Source organism: Lutjanus erythropterus, chromosome 2 (genome assembly GCF_056507025.1).
Source record: "Lutjanus erythropterus isolate fLutEry1 chromosome 2, fLutEry1.hap2, whole genome shotgun sequence".
Classification (NCBI taxonomy): domain Eukaryota; kingdom Metazoa; phylum Chordata; class Actinopteri; order Lutjaniformes; family Lutjanidae; genus Lutjanus; species Lutjanus erythropterus.
In genome coordinates this window covers 22,016,997-22,037,402 of record NC_139318.1, presented here as the reverse complement: position 1 = coordinate 22,037,402, position 20,406 = coordinate 22,016,997, and the positions used below count along the sequence as shown (strand labels likewise).

At 39.9% G+C, this 20,406-nt stretch overlaps 3 protein-coding genes across 4 annotated transcripts; 1 reads left to right on the top strand and 2 right to left on the bottom strand.

Annotated features, from left to right (window-relative positions):
* Positions 1-517: 517 nt before the first annotated feature.
* Positions 518-9,462, bottom strand: LOC146331540 (sorting nexin-5). Its single transcript, XM_084732663.1, has 14 exons — positions 9,205-9,462; positions 8,930-9,040; positions 7,929-8,036; positions 6,577-6,637; positions 6,279-6,403; positions 3,729-3,812; positions 3,566-3,640; positions 3,419-3,449; positions 3,196-3,283; positions 2,424-2,463; positions 2,237-2,323; positions 1,280-1,369; positions 1,033-1,098; positions 518-940 (listed from the first exon to the last, which is right to left on the bottom strand). The coding sequence occupies exons 1-14, from the start codon at positions 9,208-9,210 to the stop codon at positions 800-802; spliced, it is 1,113 nt and encodes a 370-aa protein (XP_084588789.1). The 5' UTR covers positions 9,211-9,462; the 3' UTR covers positions 518-799.
* A 218-nt stretch (positions 9,463-9,680) lies between these two features.
* LOC146331539 (dnaJ homolog subfamily B member 9-like) lies at positions 9,681-12,760 on the bottom strand. Its single transcript, XM_084732651.1, has 2 exons — positions 12,226-12,760; positions 9,681-10,078 (listed from the first exon to the last, which is right to left on the bottom strand). The coding sequence occupies exons 1-2, from the start codon at positions 12,470-12,472 to the stop codon at positions 9,774-9,776; spliced, it is 552 nt and encodes a 183-aa protein (XP_084588777.1). The 5' UTR covers positions 12,473-12,760; the 3' UTR covers positions 9,681-9,773.
* A 597-nt stretch (positions 12,761-13,357) lies between these two features.
* On the top strand, positions 13,358-18,879 carry zc3h10 (zinc finger CCCH-type containing 10). 2 transcript variants are annotated; one of them, XM_084732640.1, is made up of 3 exons: positions 13,358-13,570; positions 15,083-16,370; positions 17,886-18,879. In XM_084732640.1, exons 2-3 carry the CDS (start codon positions 15,222-15,224, stop codon positions 18,396-18,398), a joined length of 1,662 nt encoding a protein of 553 aa, XP_084588766.1. In that variant the 5' UTR covers positions 13,358-13,570; positions 15,083-15,221; the 3' UTR covers positions 18,399-18,879. The 2 variants fall into 2 exon arrangements, with proteins under 2 accessions (XP_084588766.1, XP_084588758.1); XM_084732632.1 differs by having other exon boundaries at positions 13,359-13,570; positions 15,161-16,370.
* Positions 18,880-20,406: the final 1,527 nt, after the last annotated feature.

Here is a 20,406-nt window from a genome sequence, read left to right as displayed (position 1 = left end):
ACAATACGCTCTCAGCACAAATGTATGAGTGTAGTATAGAACACAAACGCACTCACACACTCACACACACACACTCACACACAATGGCCTTATAACCAGACGACAAATCCTCTGCTAAGAAATCAAAACCACCGTTTCTGCAGGGGCTTTATTGGTATGAGTGTGACTGAGGGGAGACTGCAGGGTTCAACAAAAAGGATTGCCCGCTTGCCCAGGGCAAGTAAAATGCCATGTCGTGCAAGTAAATCTGGCAACTCACTTGCAAAACCGGGTGAGTGGTAAAAGATCGAACTATTACACTATTCTGATAATCAATTAATTAAGTACATTTTCATGCACTGCTGTTTTAAGCCACTCAAATATGGATATTTTCTGCTCTTCATCTGTCAGTCATATTAAACTGAATATATCTGAGTTCTGGTCTGACAAAACAAGGCGACTAAAGACATCACTTTGGGATCTGGAAAACTGGGGTGGACATTTTTCACTATGTTCGACATTTTTTAGACAAAAGTGCTTTATTCTTACTGTACTTTTGTACATAATGTTTATTTTCCAATTATAAAAAAAAAACTAAAAGGTGCATTGATTTACACATTTAGATTCTTTACATGTCAGACATAGGAAATGTAAACGTTGGTCCATTGACACTTTACTTTTTTCCAACTCTGGCCCTTCTAAGAAAGTAATTAAATAGGCCTGCATTAAAGCATCTGACTACCCCAACAGGGTGAAGGACATGTTTGGGTTATCCCATGCTATGTTTAGACATACTGAGGATGCTTCATTAAGTGTGGGGTCACTGGGCCATCCCTCTGAAGGCCTGCAGGTGCTGGTTGAACTGGTCAGCATTCTCTTTGGCCGTAACAAGCTGCTTTTCACACCACTGAACCAGAGCCTGCTGCAACATCTCCACTCGCGCAGCGTGGAACCGCTCAATCTGGGGGAACAACACGTCACATGCACGTGAATGCACATAGTCAAACAGGCCGTTACGCAATACGCTGGAGAGGGGTACGCCATTTGTTTTACCTCCTGTTTAGCCACTCGACAAATGTGATCAAACTCTGTCTCTGCCGCCTTCTTCACCTCCTCCATCTGATGAGTATGGAGAGTGTGTCATCATCATTATATACTCAGTCCTCATTAGATTCAATATACAGATTATGTACAATACTTGAATCCAATTTCTTTAAATACTTTCAGTAGAACGTTAGTGACACCTGCTGGGCAGACGGATGCATGTACATCTCATCTAGCAGGGTGATCGGAGACTCACCGCAGCCTTCTTGACAGGTTTGGCCTTCTCTGCATTCTTCCTGGCCGTCTCTACCTCGACTAGTTTACAGGTTCTCCTGAAGAGCATCTCCTGTATCGGACATTATAATCAACACAGAGGAATACACGTTTCGGTGTCAGATGTCATATTTCAACAAAACGGCAGGATTTAAATGGATAGTTTGGATTATTTGAAGTGGGGTAGTATAAGGTTCTTATCTACAGTGTGTTACCTACAGTAGATGGTTAGGAGAAGCTAAGCAATGTACTGCAGTGGGCAGGGTCAACAACAAAGGGTATTATAGCCACTTAGAAAAAGGTCCACCTAAAAAAAATAAATATCAGTTTAAGGTTACACTATAGTTACAGTATTTTCACAGCTTTACTTTGACGTTTGTCTTTTCTGGCAGGGAAACTGCCGTTAAATAAGCCAAACATCGATCTCCCAGAGCCAACCAAACTTCATAGTTGAAATCAATCATTTTACCTTGCAGATCACAGTAGTTTCAGGTCTACTGCTGCCTCAATCACTTAGTTTGTTTGTGTTATTGTGTGACTATGGTGGATCTGAAAGTCATGCAATGACACAAATAAACTAACAGATCAAGGCAGTGGTAGACCGGCAGCTCCAGTTTTCTGCAAGGTAAAATTAGTAATTTTGCCTATGGAAGTTGGTTGGTTAAAGTATTCTAAATATAGCAGACATTACCCTGATATTGATTTTTTTTGTAGGTGGACCATTTTTAAGCGGCTAAAATAAATTTTGCTGCTGACCCTGTCCACAGCAGTTCATTGCTTAGCTTCCATCTTGGTACTCCACGCTGCTTGTCCTAACTGGGGATGTGCCGACTGGCATCTACTTCAGCAGGTAATACACTGACTATTGATAAACACCTGATACCAGCCTACATCATACATGGGATAAACTTAAAAATGGCTTTAGAACCAGCCAACACACCTTTTCTGCCTCCTGATAGCGTGACTCCAGGTCCAGGCCTAGTCCAAGAGTGTTCACATTGTTCTCAGCAACACTTGTCATATGTTTCTGCCAAAAACACAAGCACATCATGTGCAGATTATTTGGCAAAGCAATAATGTATTGGGATGTGAATCTATGTCCATTTTACAAATTACAAACAACATACCTTCATAGTTTGAAAGACTTCTGATAATTTCACACAAGACCTGAAAGACCAAAGTGTAATTTTTCATACACTGAACAAAAATATACATGCAACACTTTAGTTTTTTTCTCCCATTTTTCAATAGTTGAAGTAAAGGATCTAAGACTTCAATGCACAAAAAAATGTATTTCTCTGAAATTTGTTCAAATTGGTAGTGAACTTGTTAGTGAGCACTCCTTTGCTAAAATAATCCATCCCCCTGACAAGTGTGGCATATAGAGATGCTGATTAAACAGCATGACTATTGAACAGGTGTGCCTTGGACGAGTCACAATAACAGGCCACTATAAAATGTGCTGTTTCATCTTAAAAAAAGACATTTATTTTGCACTGAACTACAGCTTATTCACATAGAGCAACAGATATATTTTTTTTCACAGGAGGGCAAAGTCATAACCACCCAATTCTGCCTCTGATGGGCATACCCTGATACCCTTATCCTAACTCTAACCAATCACTTCTCATGCCTAAATCTAACCAATCCGACCAATGAAGGTAAAAAGTACTAACCATTCACTGACACAGACTTTAGCAAATTTGTGAACAAAATTTGAGACATAAATATTTTGTGTGCACAGAAGTTATCCTCCATTTTTAACTCATGAAAAATGGGACAAAAAACAAAATGTAGAATTCATTTTTTTTGTTGAGTATAACTTGTATGCAATGTTCAGAGGTGTTGACTTTAAGTGCATGTGATATTGGCATGGGACCAATACTATCACTGTCTCACTTGGAGAAAGCCTGTTTGTCAGGATCCTCCCCTGGTTCCACACAGAGATGCAGAGCAGCTGAGAAGTGCCCACAGGCCACTGCTATTTCTGCAGACAAAAAGAACACGTAATACACATTAATATCAGCTGTATAATGTAGATGAACACAAATACACTTAATATTCTCCTATGAATATCACCCCCCCCCCCAAACTTATAAACAAAAAGCAGCAGTTTTCTTACTTTGCTCAGTTTGCACCACATCCAGAAATCTCTGTAAGAAAAAAAGGATATGAGTTAAAAATCATGCAAGTCAGTGTGTCTGGTCGTGTCTGACAAGACAAACAAAAGGGAGGAGGACAGACATTAAGAAAAAACAGACAGGCTCACCTCAGCTGCAGTCTTGGTACAGCCAGTCAGAACAAGATTATTATCACGTTCAGTTTGAAAGAACTCATCCACATCCTACAGACATAGACATTAAGGTATTAAAACCTAACATTCAGGCTGCAGGGGCTGTAAATTTCTGTTTGTGTGAGTCCCAGATGAGTACCTTATGGCCTTCTTTCCTCATTTCTTCCACAGCTTGACTCAGCCGATTGAAAATGTTTTTCCTCACTCTCTGTCTACCTGGAGGCTACACACAAGAACACAAATAAGTGTGAGCATTTTGCTGTTAACACTGTTCAAACACAGTAAATGAAATATTCCCACACAAGAAAGGAAGTCTGTAACAAATACAGATACACTATACTAACAACAAAGTGAAACCCAATGATATTTAGTGCCATATTTAGTTGTCTAAGCATCAGAAAATGGGTTTTAGGTACATAAGTTTTAGAATCAACACACACACACACATTCTTAGAACTCATATTGTATTATATTTGGCCCGCGCTACTACAAAATCTGCTTGTGCTCGTTGTACAGCATTCCAGGCTCAGTAAGAGTCTCAGACAGACAGGAAAGAACTTAATTACTCAGTGTGTGTACCTGTACACAAACATGCAGGCCAGCGTTTATAATACATTTATGGTGCAGAGTTGAAGTAATGAACTGGTTTGTGAAGAGACACTTCTATCTGTGCGATTTACTCATTAAAACTGTTAATTTGTAAAATATAAAGCAAACCAAAATACAACCCCAATTTTGACAAAGTTGGGATGCTGCATAAAACGTGATTATAAACAGAATGCAGTGATTTGCAAATACTTTTCATCTTGTATTCAGTTGAATATTGTACAAAGACAAAATATCTAGTGTTAAAGCTGATAAGCTTCATTGTTTTATGTAAATATACACTTATTCTGAATTTGATGCCTGCAACGTGATCCAAAAAAGTTGGGACAGGGACAACAAAGGACAGTAAGTTGTGGAAAGCTCAAAAAACACCAGTTGGGAACATTCAAAAGATAAACAAGTTAACTGGTAACAGGTGATAGTGTCATGATTGGGTATTAAAGGGGCGTCGTCGAAAGTCTCAGCCGTTAACAGGCATGGACGGGGTGAGGTTTACCACTTTATGAAAAACTGTGAGGGCAAATAGTTTAAGAACAACTTTTCTCAACACAAAACTGGGGAATTCAGGGATTTCACCATCTACAGTCTCTAATATCATTAAAAGAGAATCCAGAGAAATCTTTGCATGTCAGGGGCAAGGCCGAAAACCAACATTGAATGCTTGTGACCTTCGATCCCTCAGGCAGCGCTGCAATAAAAACTGCATTAAAAACCCACATAATCACATAAATGATAGTAAACAGGGCCGGGAACACTCCATATATCAACAACATTCAGATGTGCCACTGACTTATCGGGACTCATCGGAGATGGACTGATGCACAGTGGAAAAGTGTGATGTGGCCTGACGACTCCACGTGGATCATGGATGTCATCTCCTTCATGGCTTAAGAGGAAAAGGACCATCCAGACTGTTACCAGCTCTAACTTCAAAAGTCAGCATCTGTATGGGGTGTGTTAGTGTCCATGGTGCCCATAGTGCAACATGTCACATCTGTGAAGGCCCCATTAATGCTGAAAGGTACATACAGGGTTTTGTCTTTGTCTTTTTCAGAGATGTTCCTGCATATTTCAGCAAGACAATGCCAAGGCACATTATGCAGGTGTTACAACAATGTGGCAGAGTCCAGGTACTAGACCGACCTGCCTGCAGTCCACACCTGTCTCCCACTGAAAATGCGTGGAGCATTATGAAGGACAAAATACAACGACGATGGAGACCCGGTACTGCTTAGCAACTTAAGTCGTATATCAAGCAAGAATGGGAAAAAAAATCACTTTCAAAATCAGCAATTAGTGTCCTCAGTTCTCAAATGCTTATTGTGTGTTGTTAAAAAAAGGTGATGTAACTCAGTGGTAAACATGACGCTGTGTCAACCTTTGCGGGAGATGTTGCAGGCATCAAATTCAGAGTGAGTGCAAAACAAAAAAGTTAATCAGTTTAAACATTAAATATCTTGTATTTGTGTGTTTGTTCCCTGGTATATGAATGAAGTTACATTACTGTAAATAAAACATGCTCACTCTACTCTCAGATGAATAGACATTCTCCAGAGGGTTAACAGTTGCAGTCTGACAACAGGTGTATGTATAAAATCCCTCTAAATCAAAGCTTTATGGTTGGTGTGTTTATTTGACTCAAGCATCAAGTGAGTCTTATTTCACCTTCTTCATGTTATTTGCAGGCTGAGAGTTTGTCCTCTTGTTTATTTTATGTTTTCACTTCACTCTAGAAGAAAATCAGTGCACTCATTTTATGACATTTCACCTGCCTGTTTAATGTTTTGTCCTTCCCTTCTTTTATTTACAGATAAGAGTTCCACTATAGGTGTGTCCAGAAAGGGTCTTTAAAGTGGGAATCATGTTTGTAACTTGTCAAATGTAATATTTTGTCAAATCAATCTCTCCATTTCCTCTCCCGAAACAGTGTCAGTGAAAGTTTAACCATTTATTATCAGTCTCTCTCATAAAAAGGTATCACACTGCACCCTTTTGCATCATAAAATTATTTTTTTTTTAGTGAAGCTAATCATAAAAAAAGAAAGATGATTTCAAAAACACGTAAAACGTTGTGTCCACTAACTTCTGAGCTCGTCAGGAAGATCTCCAAAGCTTTATTTTTGCTGAGTATGCAGTGTATAGCAACGTGCCGGAGGAAGGTTTCCAGTGCTTTACAGTACGGCTGCCACTCTCCTAAACCAAGGAAACCTGCAGGAAAAAACATCAACATTTTGATCCTAACACTTCAAATCACATTCACACTGTACAACAGAATAACAACAGAATATAGACTAAAGTAAAAAATATATTCAGTTAATCAGGCTTTTAAATCTTATTGTTATTAATCTCTTTTTATGGAGGTGGTCTTCAGATGTACTCACCAAGCTGTTTCATAACCTTGGCAGATGCATTCACCTGAGCCTTTGCAGGAAGAGGAGGAAACTGGAAGAAAAAAAAGAGTACATTTTTATTTTTGTTGCTTTTGAAAGTAAGATTCCTTCTACTGTTTTTTTTTTGTTTGTTTTTTTTTTACCAAAAACAAAACTTTCTTTCATTAGGTGCTAAGCTCAGGAGAGGCACTTAAATAAGGTCAACGGTTTTTTAATTGTGTAGTGCTTACAAGTGCACATTATACCCTGAATCACCTATTACACAGCATGTGCTTGTGTAATATATCACAAACACACTGTCATATGCGGAAGTAGCAACCCTAAAAACTTCCTGATAGTTCATCAGTTCATCAGTTCTTCAGTAAAACATCCAGTCAGACCACAAAACTTCTCCACTATAATCAGCTTCCTGATTACACAGGAAAGGAGGAGGTGAATATGGGAAAGGAGCAAAACATTTTACAAGAAACAAAATACTCCGGAAAACTTGGATGACATTGGCACATTTTCTAACCAGTGGTTGAGTCAGTCAACAACTTGGCTGGTGATTCTCATTTATGAAAAAGCTGCGCTACAAGAATTTCCTCCCCGTTATTGTCTGCATTTCCTCCCACAGTCTAAAGACCTGTTAAGATAAGGCAAATTAATCAGCTGATGTATGAAAAAGCAACGGCTGTTTTACACGTCATGTGACTAAACAACAAACAAACTAAACAACTTTGTCATCGGTCCTTTGTCAAGCAGTCGTATGCTTACTTTTGTAACTCCATGTTGATGTATTGAAGCACAATGAACAAAAACAAATTAGTTTGTGGCTACAGATTTTTAACAATGGTGACTGAAACAAAATGCTGTGACTTTTGCTCAGCCTTTTTGGCCTAGACGTATAATACATGACGCACTGACTGCTTTAGCCTATTGTTGTTTATATTCAAGGGTCTAGGATCTACATGGACTATAAAACTACTAATTAAAAGTATCTAACAAGCAAACTGTGTGTATTCACCAGTGTGTGTGATTCAGTGGTTGTGCTGGTGTTTTGGGGCCTAGAGACGCCCCCGTGTACAACCCAAAGGCTGATGCAGCATCTACAGATATATGTCTCTGATTTTTGGGAAGTACAATATTGTCCCCAGAACTTAATTTAGAACCTGTTCCTCCATAGTTTCCTAGTCCTTGGGGAAAGTTCCTGCAGTGGAAACATGGCCAAAGTCTGCAGTTAAGCTTGAATTCAGAACACACCCCTGAATTGGTGAAGTGGGCAGTTAGAAAAAAAGATAACAGAAAGCCGCGTACGATGACTTGGCAAGTGCAGCTGCCTGCAGATGAAATGAAGTACTGACTATGACTCCCTGAATCCCGGGCACATCCTCCTGAGAGAACAGGTGCTGCAGCAGCCATTCAAAGTCATCACAGGTCCGGTCAACATGGTACTCCCCCGTCCCAGACAGCTGGCACAAACATGAGAAACAACATGTCACCCAAAGAGTTTGTTTATACAGTATCATAATTAAGAATATTTGAAATGGGTTTGTATGAAGTACTTCTCCACAGTCAGCGCATTATGTAGTGAAGTAGATGGATAAAGTAGATGGCAGTCCACACAACCCAGTTAGAAAAAGCAGAGAGGAGTACCAGTTCACAGATTTATTTTGCCATCTGACAGCCTTTTCTGTCAGGAAGAGGTTATTATATAAGCCAAATATCACTCTCTCCAAACCAACCAAACTTCATGGGCGAAATCAGTATATCTTCCTCACAGGACACAGGAACTGTTGGTCTACTGCTGCCTCGATCTGTTAGTTAGTTTGTATTATTGTGTAACTTCGATGTTTTGAAAAGATCGTTCGATTGACCAAAGTCACACAATAACACAAACTAGTAGATCAGACCAGCAACTTCTATATTCTGAGAGGAAAAAAAAATATTTATAAATTATTAATATATTTATAAATTATTTATTTCAGTTTTAGTTTGGTTGGTTAGCAGAGAGCGATATTTGGTTTATATAATGGTGATTTCCCATCAGAATAGGCTGTCTGACAGAAAAGTGAAGCAGAAAAAATATTATAAATATAGTGTAGACTTAAACTAGTATTGATTTTTTTTTTTAGGTGGACCTTTTTTTAAGTAGCTGAAATATGTTTTGTTGCTGACCCTGTCCACAGTAGTTCATTGCTTCACTTCTGTACCAGTACTGTAAGTAATACTGTAAGTAGTATCTCAAAAACAAAATAAGAAACAGGAAAACAATAATATAAAACATAAATACAGTAAAATAGTAAAAAAAAAAAAAAAAAGTTACTAACATTTACAGCATGCAGTAATTGAAATCTTTTCTCACCTTTTGAGATACGATTAGGAAGGTGAGCGTGTCCCCATCTTTCAGCACCTCTGTAACTTTGATGTTATGACCATGCACACTCAGCGGAGATGTCCCTTCTTTTACCTCTTCCTAGAAAAAAAAAGTGTCTATCAATATTAAAAAATTAAATACCTGGGAGTGAAAACTTCACTTAGCAAACACTGCATACAGTATATGGATATGCGTGCCTGGAGGAAAAAGCCGTCACATGACACTCACAGGTTGTCAAAAAGAACATTTTAAAGCAAACTTACCATCATGTTCAAGCTTGTCAGTTAAAGTTTCCAGTCCGTTTTTATCTGCTTTGTAGGATGCTTAAAATCTCCGTTTATTCGGATAAAATTGCATAAAGCTGTAAAGATCTTTTGTCTTATGCTGTTGTCTTTAGTGTGCTCACGCTCCAACTGCTGAGCAGGCACAGGATTTCCTCTGGGTCAAAGTGCACAATGGTCCTGTGAGAGATGGAGTGAAACAGTGTCCAATCTAAAGTGCTGGCGCAGGGAAAATGATCAGTAACTGGCGTGTTAGTCAGTAACTCAGGACCTTTGACACACCCACACAGGAAAAGTGGCATAACGGTCCAATCAACTCCCCCAGCTGCCAACCCTACAACCCCACAAACCTGTAAACAAGCATTCAACTTACAAGCTAAAGAGGCAGAATATGCACAGATACCTAAAGATATATTTAGCTGAATATCTACACTGGACACAAGACACAGGCACTGAGATGACAACGTAATATAAAGGCTTTATTATCAATAGAAAGACAATACATTCAAATGCAAAAGTCATACAGTATGCAGGTTAAAAATTCAAGTTATCTAGTAGTAGTAGTGATATTCTTCATCTTCATCCCCATCCACAAAATAAAACCTGAAGCTGTGCTCTTCAAAGGGGTGATGGTCATGTGAACCGTCCTCACTGTCCTGAGGAAAACTCCAGTGGAAGTGTGGCTCCTCCATAAAGGGGCTGCCATCAAAGTCGTGGAAGAAGTCTGCAAAACTGAATTGGAAGCTGTCATCGTGTTCATCTTCAGGGTCAACGGCAGCGTCGTTTTTTAGGAACGCCTCATGGCCCACGCTGTCGTACAGCCTCCTCTGTTCCTTGTTGGAGAGCACCTTGTAGGCTAGAAGAACAGAGGTTAGTCAGTGGTCAGTGTTGAGCGCTGACATGAGGAAAGCTGAGGGCTGAAACACAAAGTAATGCAGTCTGATCCAACAGCCCTGCAATAAATTCTAACTTCATGAAGGTTAAAATGTCAAATTTTTGTTGAAAATGTTTTGAAGAGGTGTTGAATTAACTTTATGGTCAAAAAACGTGACTGTACACTGTGTCTTTAATATCTCCAACCCCATTTCTATCAATAAAACAATTAGGGATGCACAATAAATATTGGAGCCAATGCAGATCCCATTACAACCAGGAGGTGGGAGTCAAGGTAGTATGAAAGAAAATCAGCCATGGACTTATTCACTGGGACCTGAGGAGGAACTGTTTATATTTTGATTGCCGCTTGTGCAAGAGGAGTGAGCAAGTAAAAACTTGGTTGGTTTTGGCCTCATGTCCTGCGTAACTTTCTGCTGTTTACAAGGTTTGTTCAGTGGTCTTTCAAGTGGACAAACCGAACTCCAAACTCCACTTTGAAACCAGGTGTTTTATGGTAGGAACATGATTTTTCACAGTAAAAAGTTAAGCCCAACCATCACTCGGACATTTTTCTGATTCACTTTGATCTACAGACACAATTGGCACACATGTCCATTACTCAGCACCATCATTAACTGGCCTGTGATGAAGTGTTTGTCACAGACGAACATGTAGTTACTGGCTGAGCACTTTGGAAAGTGACGTTTGCAGTTCAGACCACTGAGAAAGATATGTGGGGGGACATAAACAAAACCTATACATATTTCAATTACATAATTTATTTAGTAATAATTTATTGGGGGGGTCAACTTATTTTCAGAAGCATTGAGGGGGAATCTTCAGGTCTGTCTCACTCAGGATCTGTGCCCAAGGGTTCAACAAATTATTTGTCCATAATGAGAAATTTACATTATGGTTTATTATTCCAAAAATGAAATTATAACCAATAAATATCAGCTTAAATAAGCAGGGAAGCATAAGCTGATACTGGCCTATCCAGCTATATCCGACAATATCGGTATCTGTGAATACTCGCTGATGATTATTGGATATACTATTGTCAGTGCATTTAATTTTGATTCTTAAGCAAAATCCTCTATCAAACCCTAAGTATATGTGTGAAGTTTTTTCATTATCTGAACTGGCTGAAAAAATACACATCACACACCTCTCATAATGATTATATCTGATTTGCCAGATTATGTCATTTAACTTGAACTCTTTGACAAACTATTCTATAAACACAAAATTTTGTTATGGAAAAAAACAAGTGAACATTTGAAGAGTCAGAACTGTTCTTTGTGTTGCAATAGTGGTGTCAAATTTGCAATATTACATCATCCATCTTTGTTCACTACATCATAGGCTGGAGATACACTTGATGTTTAACCACAATTTCTGAAGGTGTGACCAAGCAACGAACTAAACTAAACTAAAATACAGAAATGTTAAAACATCAGTTATCATATCAGTATAGGTATCATGATTAGAGATGGCTGTTGAGAACCAGTACTAAAGATCTCCAGTTTGATATCAGGGCACTGAAACAGTAAATTTTCACCAGTATTTTTAATCATCATGAATACCTATAAAAAGGACAAACAAAAGAAAAGGCATGTTTATATTAAACCTAAACTACAGAAAGTCTCATATACATAAAATATTGCTTATAAAGCTAACAAATAAACACAATCTGCATTAAGTTTTCATATAGGCGCATACCAGACAATATATATGCCAGTACTGATACAGACTGATATAGCTGTGATAGGCCAATAATGGGTGATAATATTGGATGACAGACAAACTGGTTGGACTCCAATCAGTATAAACAAACAACACCTACCCCCAAGCAGGTAATTATCAATTATTGATATAAACTTAAAATCCACACTGCACATCTCTAAAAACAATAAAGTTTAATCTGTAGTTTTGAAAACACTTAATAAAGAACAAACCTTTTAAGCTTCTTGGAGGTAGGATTTGGTCTACCTTTATAAATTTATGAAGCCTACTTTTAAAGAGAATAAAGAAATCATCTGTTTTGCGCATAATGAAGTTCATTTCACTGGTGTAAATTAAAGACTACACTGTAAAAAGTATCATTTTGTTGCAGGCATGTTTTACCTTCAGCAATCTCTCTGAAAGCCTTCTCTGCATCGGCGCTCTTGTTCTTATCGGGGTGGTATTTTATGGCAAGTTTGCGGAAATTCTTCTTTATCTGGGTGTCAGTTGCCGTTGGCTCAACATTGAGAGTTTCATAGTAACTTCTGCTTGTCTCTGTGCCAGCGGCAGGCAGGAGGACCTCCGATAAGCAGATCAGCAGGACCACGCAGCAGGCTTGCATCCAGCGGAAAACGCTTTGCACTGCCATGGTGCTGCTGGACGCCTGAGCACAGATGAGGAACTCAGACACAAGTGTTACACAAGAAGTTTATCTCGTGGTACAACTGCCGTCCCGACAGCTCATCTTCATATTTACATAAAACTATCTGGTCTACACGTCAGCAGGAGCCGCTCTCTTCCTAACGCTACTGGCACGCGGAAGGTTTACTTTCTCACTGACAGCTTTGAGACTCAAGGTGTTAAACCTGTCAAGCCTCTTTCTGCTCAGCTACGCACAAAACGTAGTCAAAGTGCCTTAAATGCAACCCCTCTCACGGCTATTAGCTCACCGTCGTTTGGCGCAGGGCTGCTTTTAAACCATGTATTAGTCAATGCCCGGTTTAAAAAATAAAAAGCAAACAAAGTAAATGCATATTTCAGTGCAGTTCACGATAATCACCATTGGAGGGCAGAGAAGCGCTCGGAGAAAACGAAGAGGAAGAACAGCGCCGTCTTCTTCGTGTGTAATGAAAGATGCAACAAGAGCAGGGGCGTGTCTAGAAGAGAACCCCAGACCGGCGGAAAATCTCGCGAGAACGATTGTTTGAACCCGGACCGTGATATTTTCCTAACCCTAATCTTGTTCTCTGTCCCTCAACCTGCCCAACTACAACACTGTCAAACATCTTGAGTTTTTATACAAAACAAAGGTACAAAATAGTTTGCTAGACAAAATAAAAAATAAGAGACAAAAAGTGAGATTCCTTAAACACCGGCTTGTTTAATAGGATGTAGTCTTTATTTTATTTTATTCATCATTATGTTTATTTGATTTGATTTGATATTATTTTATTAGGGCCCAAACTGAAGACTAGATCCTGTTGTACGTAATCTGGTACGTTAGGTGGCGCTATGTACTTAAAAGCTGTTGTTGCAATTAGCTAATCAAGCATCGAAGAAGAAGCAGAAGATGCACCAAGAAATGTGGTAAACAGCACCGGGGCCTTGAGGACTTGCCAAAAACAACACACGCCTGATAGCCGTTGTTAACAGAAATAACTGTGTAGATTTCAGTGAATCTAAACGACTCGTTTCTGTGCGGGGGTCACTCTTCTGTTCTCTGAATCCTGCTCACAGTTTCAGTTTGGTAAGCGACAGCACTACCATTTAGCTAGCAACTAGCCAGATAACGTTCGCTAGCTAATATGGTGCTGCGAGCACGACGGGCTCGTAGCACCATTTTAGACTTAACTTATTCAGGTATATGATACGATAGCTTGTGCTTTATTTACCGACAGCTAATCCGTGCTTTCAGTTTAACTTCGTATGATATGAACTGTTTGTTATCTTCTGTTATTTTCATCAAAGCGCTGGCTGCTGGTCATCATCCTGTGACAACAACACCACCAGTGTTACTTAATATTGAACAGATGTCACGTGCTAATATTTCATATATTTCGTTACAGAATCTTTCATATCCTTATTCTCCTATACCTTACACAGCGGCACCACTTTATCGTAAGACTGCTCTTTCAAATTAATGTTTTATAATCAGGTTGTAAACATAAATAAGCCATTACAACACCTTAGATAAAAGGGCAATACTGACCTGTTGCTTGCCAAATAGTGAGCCCACATTTAACTATCTGCACTGTTGAGACTCCGATCACATTGCTTTCTTAGCTTATTTAGTCTTCTCCAGCAGCCAGCATTTAGACAACCCCAATGATTTGCAAGTCTTTTTCGACCTATATTTCATTTAGTACAGTACAAATATAAAATATATCATGTCCAATTCAATAAGCATGATTGATGTTTGTAAATATACACTTACTCTGAATTTGATGCTTGTAAAACGTTATACGTAAAAGTTAAGACAGGGGCAGCAAAAGACTGTGAAAGTTGACTCCTGCTGAGTGTGGTACATTTTGAAGCACAAAATACAGCAACAGAGACCCTGGACTGTCGAGCAACTGAAATTGTATATCAAGCAAAAATAAGAAAGAATTTCACTTTCAAAACATCAACAATTTTGTCTTCAGTTCCCAAATGCTTACAGAGTGTTGTTAAAGAAAAGTTAATGTCACACACTGGTAAACACAACCCTGTCCAAACTTTTAAAAAATGTGTTGCAGGCAGTCAAAGGTCAAAAAGCATTGCAAATCATTGAATTCTGTTTTTGTTTACATCTTACAAACTCACAACTCACAGCTATTTTGGTACCAGGGTTGTACCTGTCAGCTTCATCAGATATTTGTTAATATGTTTCTAGTATTTATCCACTGTTGGCATATCTTAATAGTCAAAAATTTTAATTCAAATTAATACATCGAATTACCACATTCATACACTAAGGCTTTGGCAGTGTTGTTTACCTTAACATTTTCAGCATGCACCATTTTACAATAAGGTCCCTTTTGGCGGTTATAAATGGTACTAAGTCATTAGTAACATTATTAGCAGTAAGCAGTAACTTCTTGCCAAATAGTGAACCCACATTAATGTATGAAAACTGTGTTACAGCTTGTCTATAATTGTTTATTAACGATTTTTTAAGTGTTTACAATCTAATAATAAATAATTTATAAGGATAGTGTTATTGTAAAGTGGCACTTCTAAAGCTGACATTTCAAGACAGGTTTATGCTTTTATCTTGCAGATCTTTGAATTGGAGATTGCACTACTCCAAAGAAAAAGCTATTCATGACTTTTACCTGTGTATGTCAATGTTTGCCAGGTCACGTCAGCCCCCTTCATACACATGAGTGCCGTTTTCTCCACGCGCTGGGCCGAGCGCCATGCCTGACCGGGACAGTTCCTACCTGTCAGGTGGTGGTGGGAGTGCTGGTAGTCTGGGTGAGGAAGGAGGACCTGGGTCTGGTTTGGCAGGGGGATCAGCAGAGGGAAGAGGAGGTTCAGGAGGAAGTGTTGGAGGCAACGTCTCTGGTTCTGGGAGCATGGGGGGAGGAGGGGCACTTGGAAATGGCAACAGCTGTGGGAATGGTGGAACTGGGGGGCAAGGTGCAGGATTGGCATTGGATGGTGTTTGCAGGGACTTCATCCGCAATGTCTGCAAGAGAGGGAAACGCTGTCGCTTCAGACACCCAGACTTTAATGAGGTGCCAGATTTGGGAGTGCAAAAGAACGAATTCATCTTCTGTCACGACCACCAGAATAAAGAATGTATGCGCTCCAACTGCCGCTTCGTCCATGGCTCTAAAGAGGACGAGGACTATTACAAGAAAACTGGAGAGCTACCCCTCAGACTACGAGGGAAAGTTGCAGCACGACTGGGCTTGTCCCCCATGGATCTCCCCCACAGCCGTGGGGAGGTCCCTATCTGCAGAGACTTCCTAAAGGGAGAGTGCCAGAGGGGCAATAAATGTAAATTTCGCCATGTCAAAAAAGACTACGAATACGAGCCTTCCAGGGTTGGAGTGGGTGGAGTTGTGGGACCAGGCGCCAGTGGAATGGTGAATGCTGGGGGAGGGATGGGTGGTGGAGGAGGGGGTACCTGTGCGGGAATGCAAGGACTTGTGGGAGGTGGAGGTGGAAATAATATGATGGGTATGGGTTGCCCCAGCTTGGGTGGGTGCAGGGATGCAGGTGTCTCAGGAGTTGGGGGAGTAGGTGGAGGAGGGATTAGCGGTTGTCTGTCCATAAGTTCTGCAGGGCAGCGGCGTTACGACAGGAGTTCGTGCTCAGTGTACGACCCTCTGCTTGAGAGTGGGCTGTTTGACGCAGGCTCCCTGGAGGCCTCTATGGATCACACTGCTCTACAGCTAAAGAGGCGGCGGTTGGAGGGGCTGCGCCTGGCAGATGGGAGTGGAGGTGGGCACTATGAGCTGGGAGTCCAAGCCACGTTGCCACCACGTCCTCTGGAGTACAGGTTCCTGGAAGAAGAAAACTCCCTGCTGAGGAAGAGGGTGGAAGAGTTAAAGAAGCAGGTTAGAATGAGGGATGGAAAAATATTAACAACAAAAACTCACTAATTTGAGTCTCTGAGAAATTATACAGGACTGGCACGCCTTCATCACATAAACATAGAGCTGACACATTAGTCAGAATTCAATTGAAATGGCAAAAATCACTTCATCATCATAATCATGTTTTTTTCAGTGAAATTTAAATTAAAAAATGACCATTCTGACTAAAAAAGTACTTATTTGGCAATTGCAATACTCGATCACAAATCACAATGTGATTTTCTTTTATTTAGTCAGCCTTACATAAATAGTAGTATATTTCAGCAAAACTAAACTTAGATTGGTTATTATGAAATGTGACTTGTATTTTTAAGAACAAACTCCAGATCAAATGTGCAAAGTAGCAGCTATATTTGACAGTATAATGCAATGCAGTATGATGTGTTAAAGTCAAAGTCTTAATTATTTAATTTTATAAGCTCAACAAGGGCATCATTTATTTAAGTCTGTTGTTTCATTGCATCATATTATCAAATGTCCTTTGTACCCTTCCTGTACTGAACGAATCAATATGGTCCTTTCACATGGTAGTCTCATGTGCCATATATGTAGCGTCAAATTCAACTTCAGTCCCAACGACTTAAGTCGAATTTTAATGTCTAAGTCATGTTTAAACTTAAGTTTGCTCACAAACATTACAAATGTAAACAACAGAATTGGAGAACATGTAAATGTTGATTTAGTTGTTACCTTATATTAATTCCTGTATTTACAAGACCTGTCTATCAATTTCAGAATGATAGCAGCTGCTTTTTTGTTCACATTTGTATTTCAGACTACTTGTAATGGGAGGGAAGCAGTGTTCAAGCCACTTATTCAGTAATAAATTTATAAAAGTCAGTAGTTATGAGGACCAGAAGAAAAGTTTTATTTACAGATGAAACAAAGTTTAAAGTAGTCGTAGGAAAGTTAATGTGAAGTGACTGCAGCATATGAGATTATTCCTGTAATTCTGTAATGAATGCACTCTGGAGTTTGACTTAAATGGGATCAACTGCATGTTTACCACAGAAAAGCATCACTTTATTTTTCACAGGCATATCATCCCTTCTTTATTTTTGAGCAGTAATGACCCCAAATGAACAGAGATATATCAGACCTGCTGTAAATCCAAGGAACAGCTGACTTGGAAGGGATTTCCCCTCTCAGCCACCTGACTTATAATGCAATGAATCTATTCAGGAACATTTATAAAAAGAGAAGACATTCTGTAACAACATGAGACACACTCTGAGAATAGTCAAGTTTGCTCGATCATTCTGCACAAATGTATACTAAATAACAAAAGCTGTGATTATGGTAGGTAGTGGACATAATAAATCTTAAGAAATGATGCCTATCGGTAAATGATTAAGTAGCCATGATATATAATCTTATTAGAACTTTGTTTCTGAGAACTGGCTAAGAGTTTCTGGCACTCGTTTGCACCCCAGTCTGTAGACATTTTTTTAAATCGATGTCTTGTTTGTTTCTCAGGTTTCAAATCTCATTGCTACAAATGAGGTTCTTCTGGAGCAGAACGCCCAGTTCCGAAGCCAGGCCAAAGTGATGACGCTGTCCTCCACTCCTGCACCCACTGAGCAGAGTCTGGCACCCCCTGTGGGTGCAGTAAGTTCCTACAATCATGGCATCGCCCAGACTCACACCACCCTGAGCAGTGCTGGACTGCAGCCTCGGCCTGTAACTCAGCAAGACCTGGTGGCGCCTACCGGTGCCCCTGCAGCACCTCCAACTAATGCTGCCCCTCCTACAGCCCCTCCGCCCCACCTCAACCCAGAGATCACTCCTCTCTCAGCTGCCCTTGCACAGACCATTGCCCAGGGGATGGCACCTCCTGTTTCCATGGCACCGGTGGCTGTATCTGTGGCACCAGTGGCCGTGTCCATGACACAGCCTCTGCCTGGCATCACCATGAGTCATGCCACCACCCCAATGGTGTCGTACCCCATTGCGAGTCAGAGCATGAGGATCACCACTCTGCCTCACTAACTGTCAGACTGCAGTACCCACAAGTCAGACTGTAGCATCCTGAACTGGGACTTTTAACATAGATGATCTTCTTTTATGTTATGTTATGTGAGATTCAACAGATGACCACTGTCTGTTCCTCTCAGCAGTGAGGTGTCTCTGTAACAATGAGCTTGTCCACCAGAGGGCAGCATAAAGACTTCTGTGTTCAGCTGCAACATCTCAAATGCATTTTTCCTCCAGACTGAGTGACCTGTGAACAGCCTTTGTACCAAAGGGGTCTTTTCAAACATAGGCGCCAAAAATAGCAACAAACTGCAAATATGTGAGGTCATCCACACAGTGTCTGAACTCTTTCTGCAAGACTGTTGTGTCGTCCTTGTGGGGACATGAAGCAGTTTGGAAGCAGTTTGTGTTTATATTTTTGTGGATTGCTCTGGTGTAAATTAACTTTGGTACTTTGCACATTTAAAAAAAAGAATAACAAACCTTCAACAATGAATCTTGCATTATTTGTCACTTTGTTTATTTACAGTTGCCTTCTTATGTTTAAGGAAACTAAAAAAGAAGGAATGATCATTACATCACCACAGAACAGAGGTTTTTAAAGTGGGACATTTCCCAGGGAAGCTCCGAACAGTTTCAGTTTTCAGTCTCAGTAAATGGAAATGAAAAAATATTATATAAGTTGTTGTATTAGTTATCAAAATTAGATCATATTATGGCCCAAATGTGTGTTATTTGGTTAAAGAGATAGTTCAAGGATACAGCAGGGGAATTTTACTGTTTTTCCCACTTTCCTCGAGTCAGAAACTAATAAATGCCTTTAGACAGACTTTTTTATTAATGTATTTGGTATAGTCTGAAGTTATGTTAACAGCAATGTTAGGCCTTCTCAGCTCAATTCTTTAGTCTCAAACTTTGAAAACTCCTGCTATAGAACGTTCTATGTTCTGTTTGGTGCTAGTTCTATTGAAACTTATGGTAAATGTGTGGAGAGGCATGCTAAAACCTGACATATCTACATTGTATGACATTTGAGGGAAGAGATGCGTCTTAAAATGAAAGAAGACACTTCAGAGAATAGCATTGACAGATTTTTTCCCAAATGTGTATGTTCATCTTTTTTTGTCGTTGGACATTGCATCTCCCATAAGCTTCAACAGAACTGGCCCCAAAGTCTGGAGCATAGAGCGTCTCTCAGTGATGTAATAACCTCTCCTTTTCTTTTTTAGTTTCCTTGCTTCTGTTCACAGTTACTCTTCACATTCACAGTTGACACAGGTAAGATAAATAAGTCATTCAGAGAGAGAAAGAGGGAGACAGTTCCTTGTAGAAACTGGTCATGTTGACATCCCGTTGCTTGAGTTATTTGGGTGGAGCAGCATTGTGTAAACTTAAATCTAATTCCCTCTGCTCCTTCAGTAGACTCATATCCGCGTGGCTGTCCAAACAAGAGGAATGTTTGGTGTTTGTGTACCAGAAGCACAGGGAGGCATCATGGGGCCGGGCTTGTGAGCTCACACCGGATTTAGGGATTGAGGAGAATGCCCAGTCTGCTGTTTTAAACAACGTGGGGCAGCAGAAAGAATTGTTTTAACACCAAGCAGCTTCTAGCTAGAACATGGCAGAATATCACAATATTTCACCTTAAAATTCAGCTGGTATATGCCTCACCAGACAGGTACAGTCGTGTTTTAATAGACTGAAAGTTACATTTGGATACATGGAACATTTCGGGTTTTGACAAGGCAATGCTGCAGTAATTACGGTAATGACTAAAAATTTGATGACCGTCTTGCCGCAGCAGCGAAAGAGTCAAAGATGCGTTATTTTTTGCCTCCGTCAGTGGGCGTGTTTTCATCCAGATAACGGGACTCTGCCAGGAACAGAAGTTGTCGTCTGCCACTTCTTCCAGACTAAAGCTTTTTCAGTGAAGCTGCTCCGACTCACCTATAAAAAAGGGCGTTTTTAATAATCATAAAAAATGCGACACGGACCAATGGTCAACTAACTGGGTGACGTTATC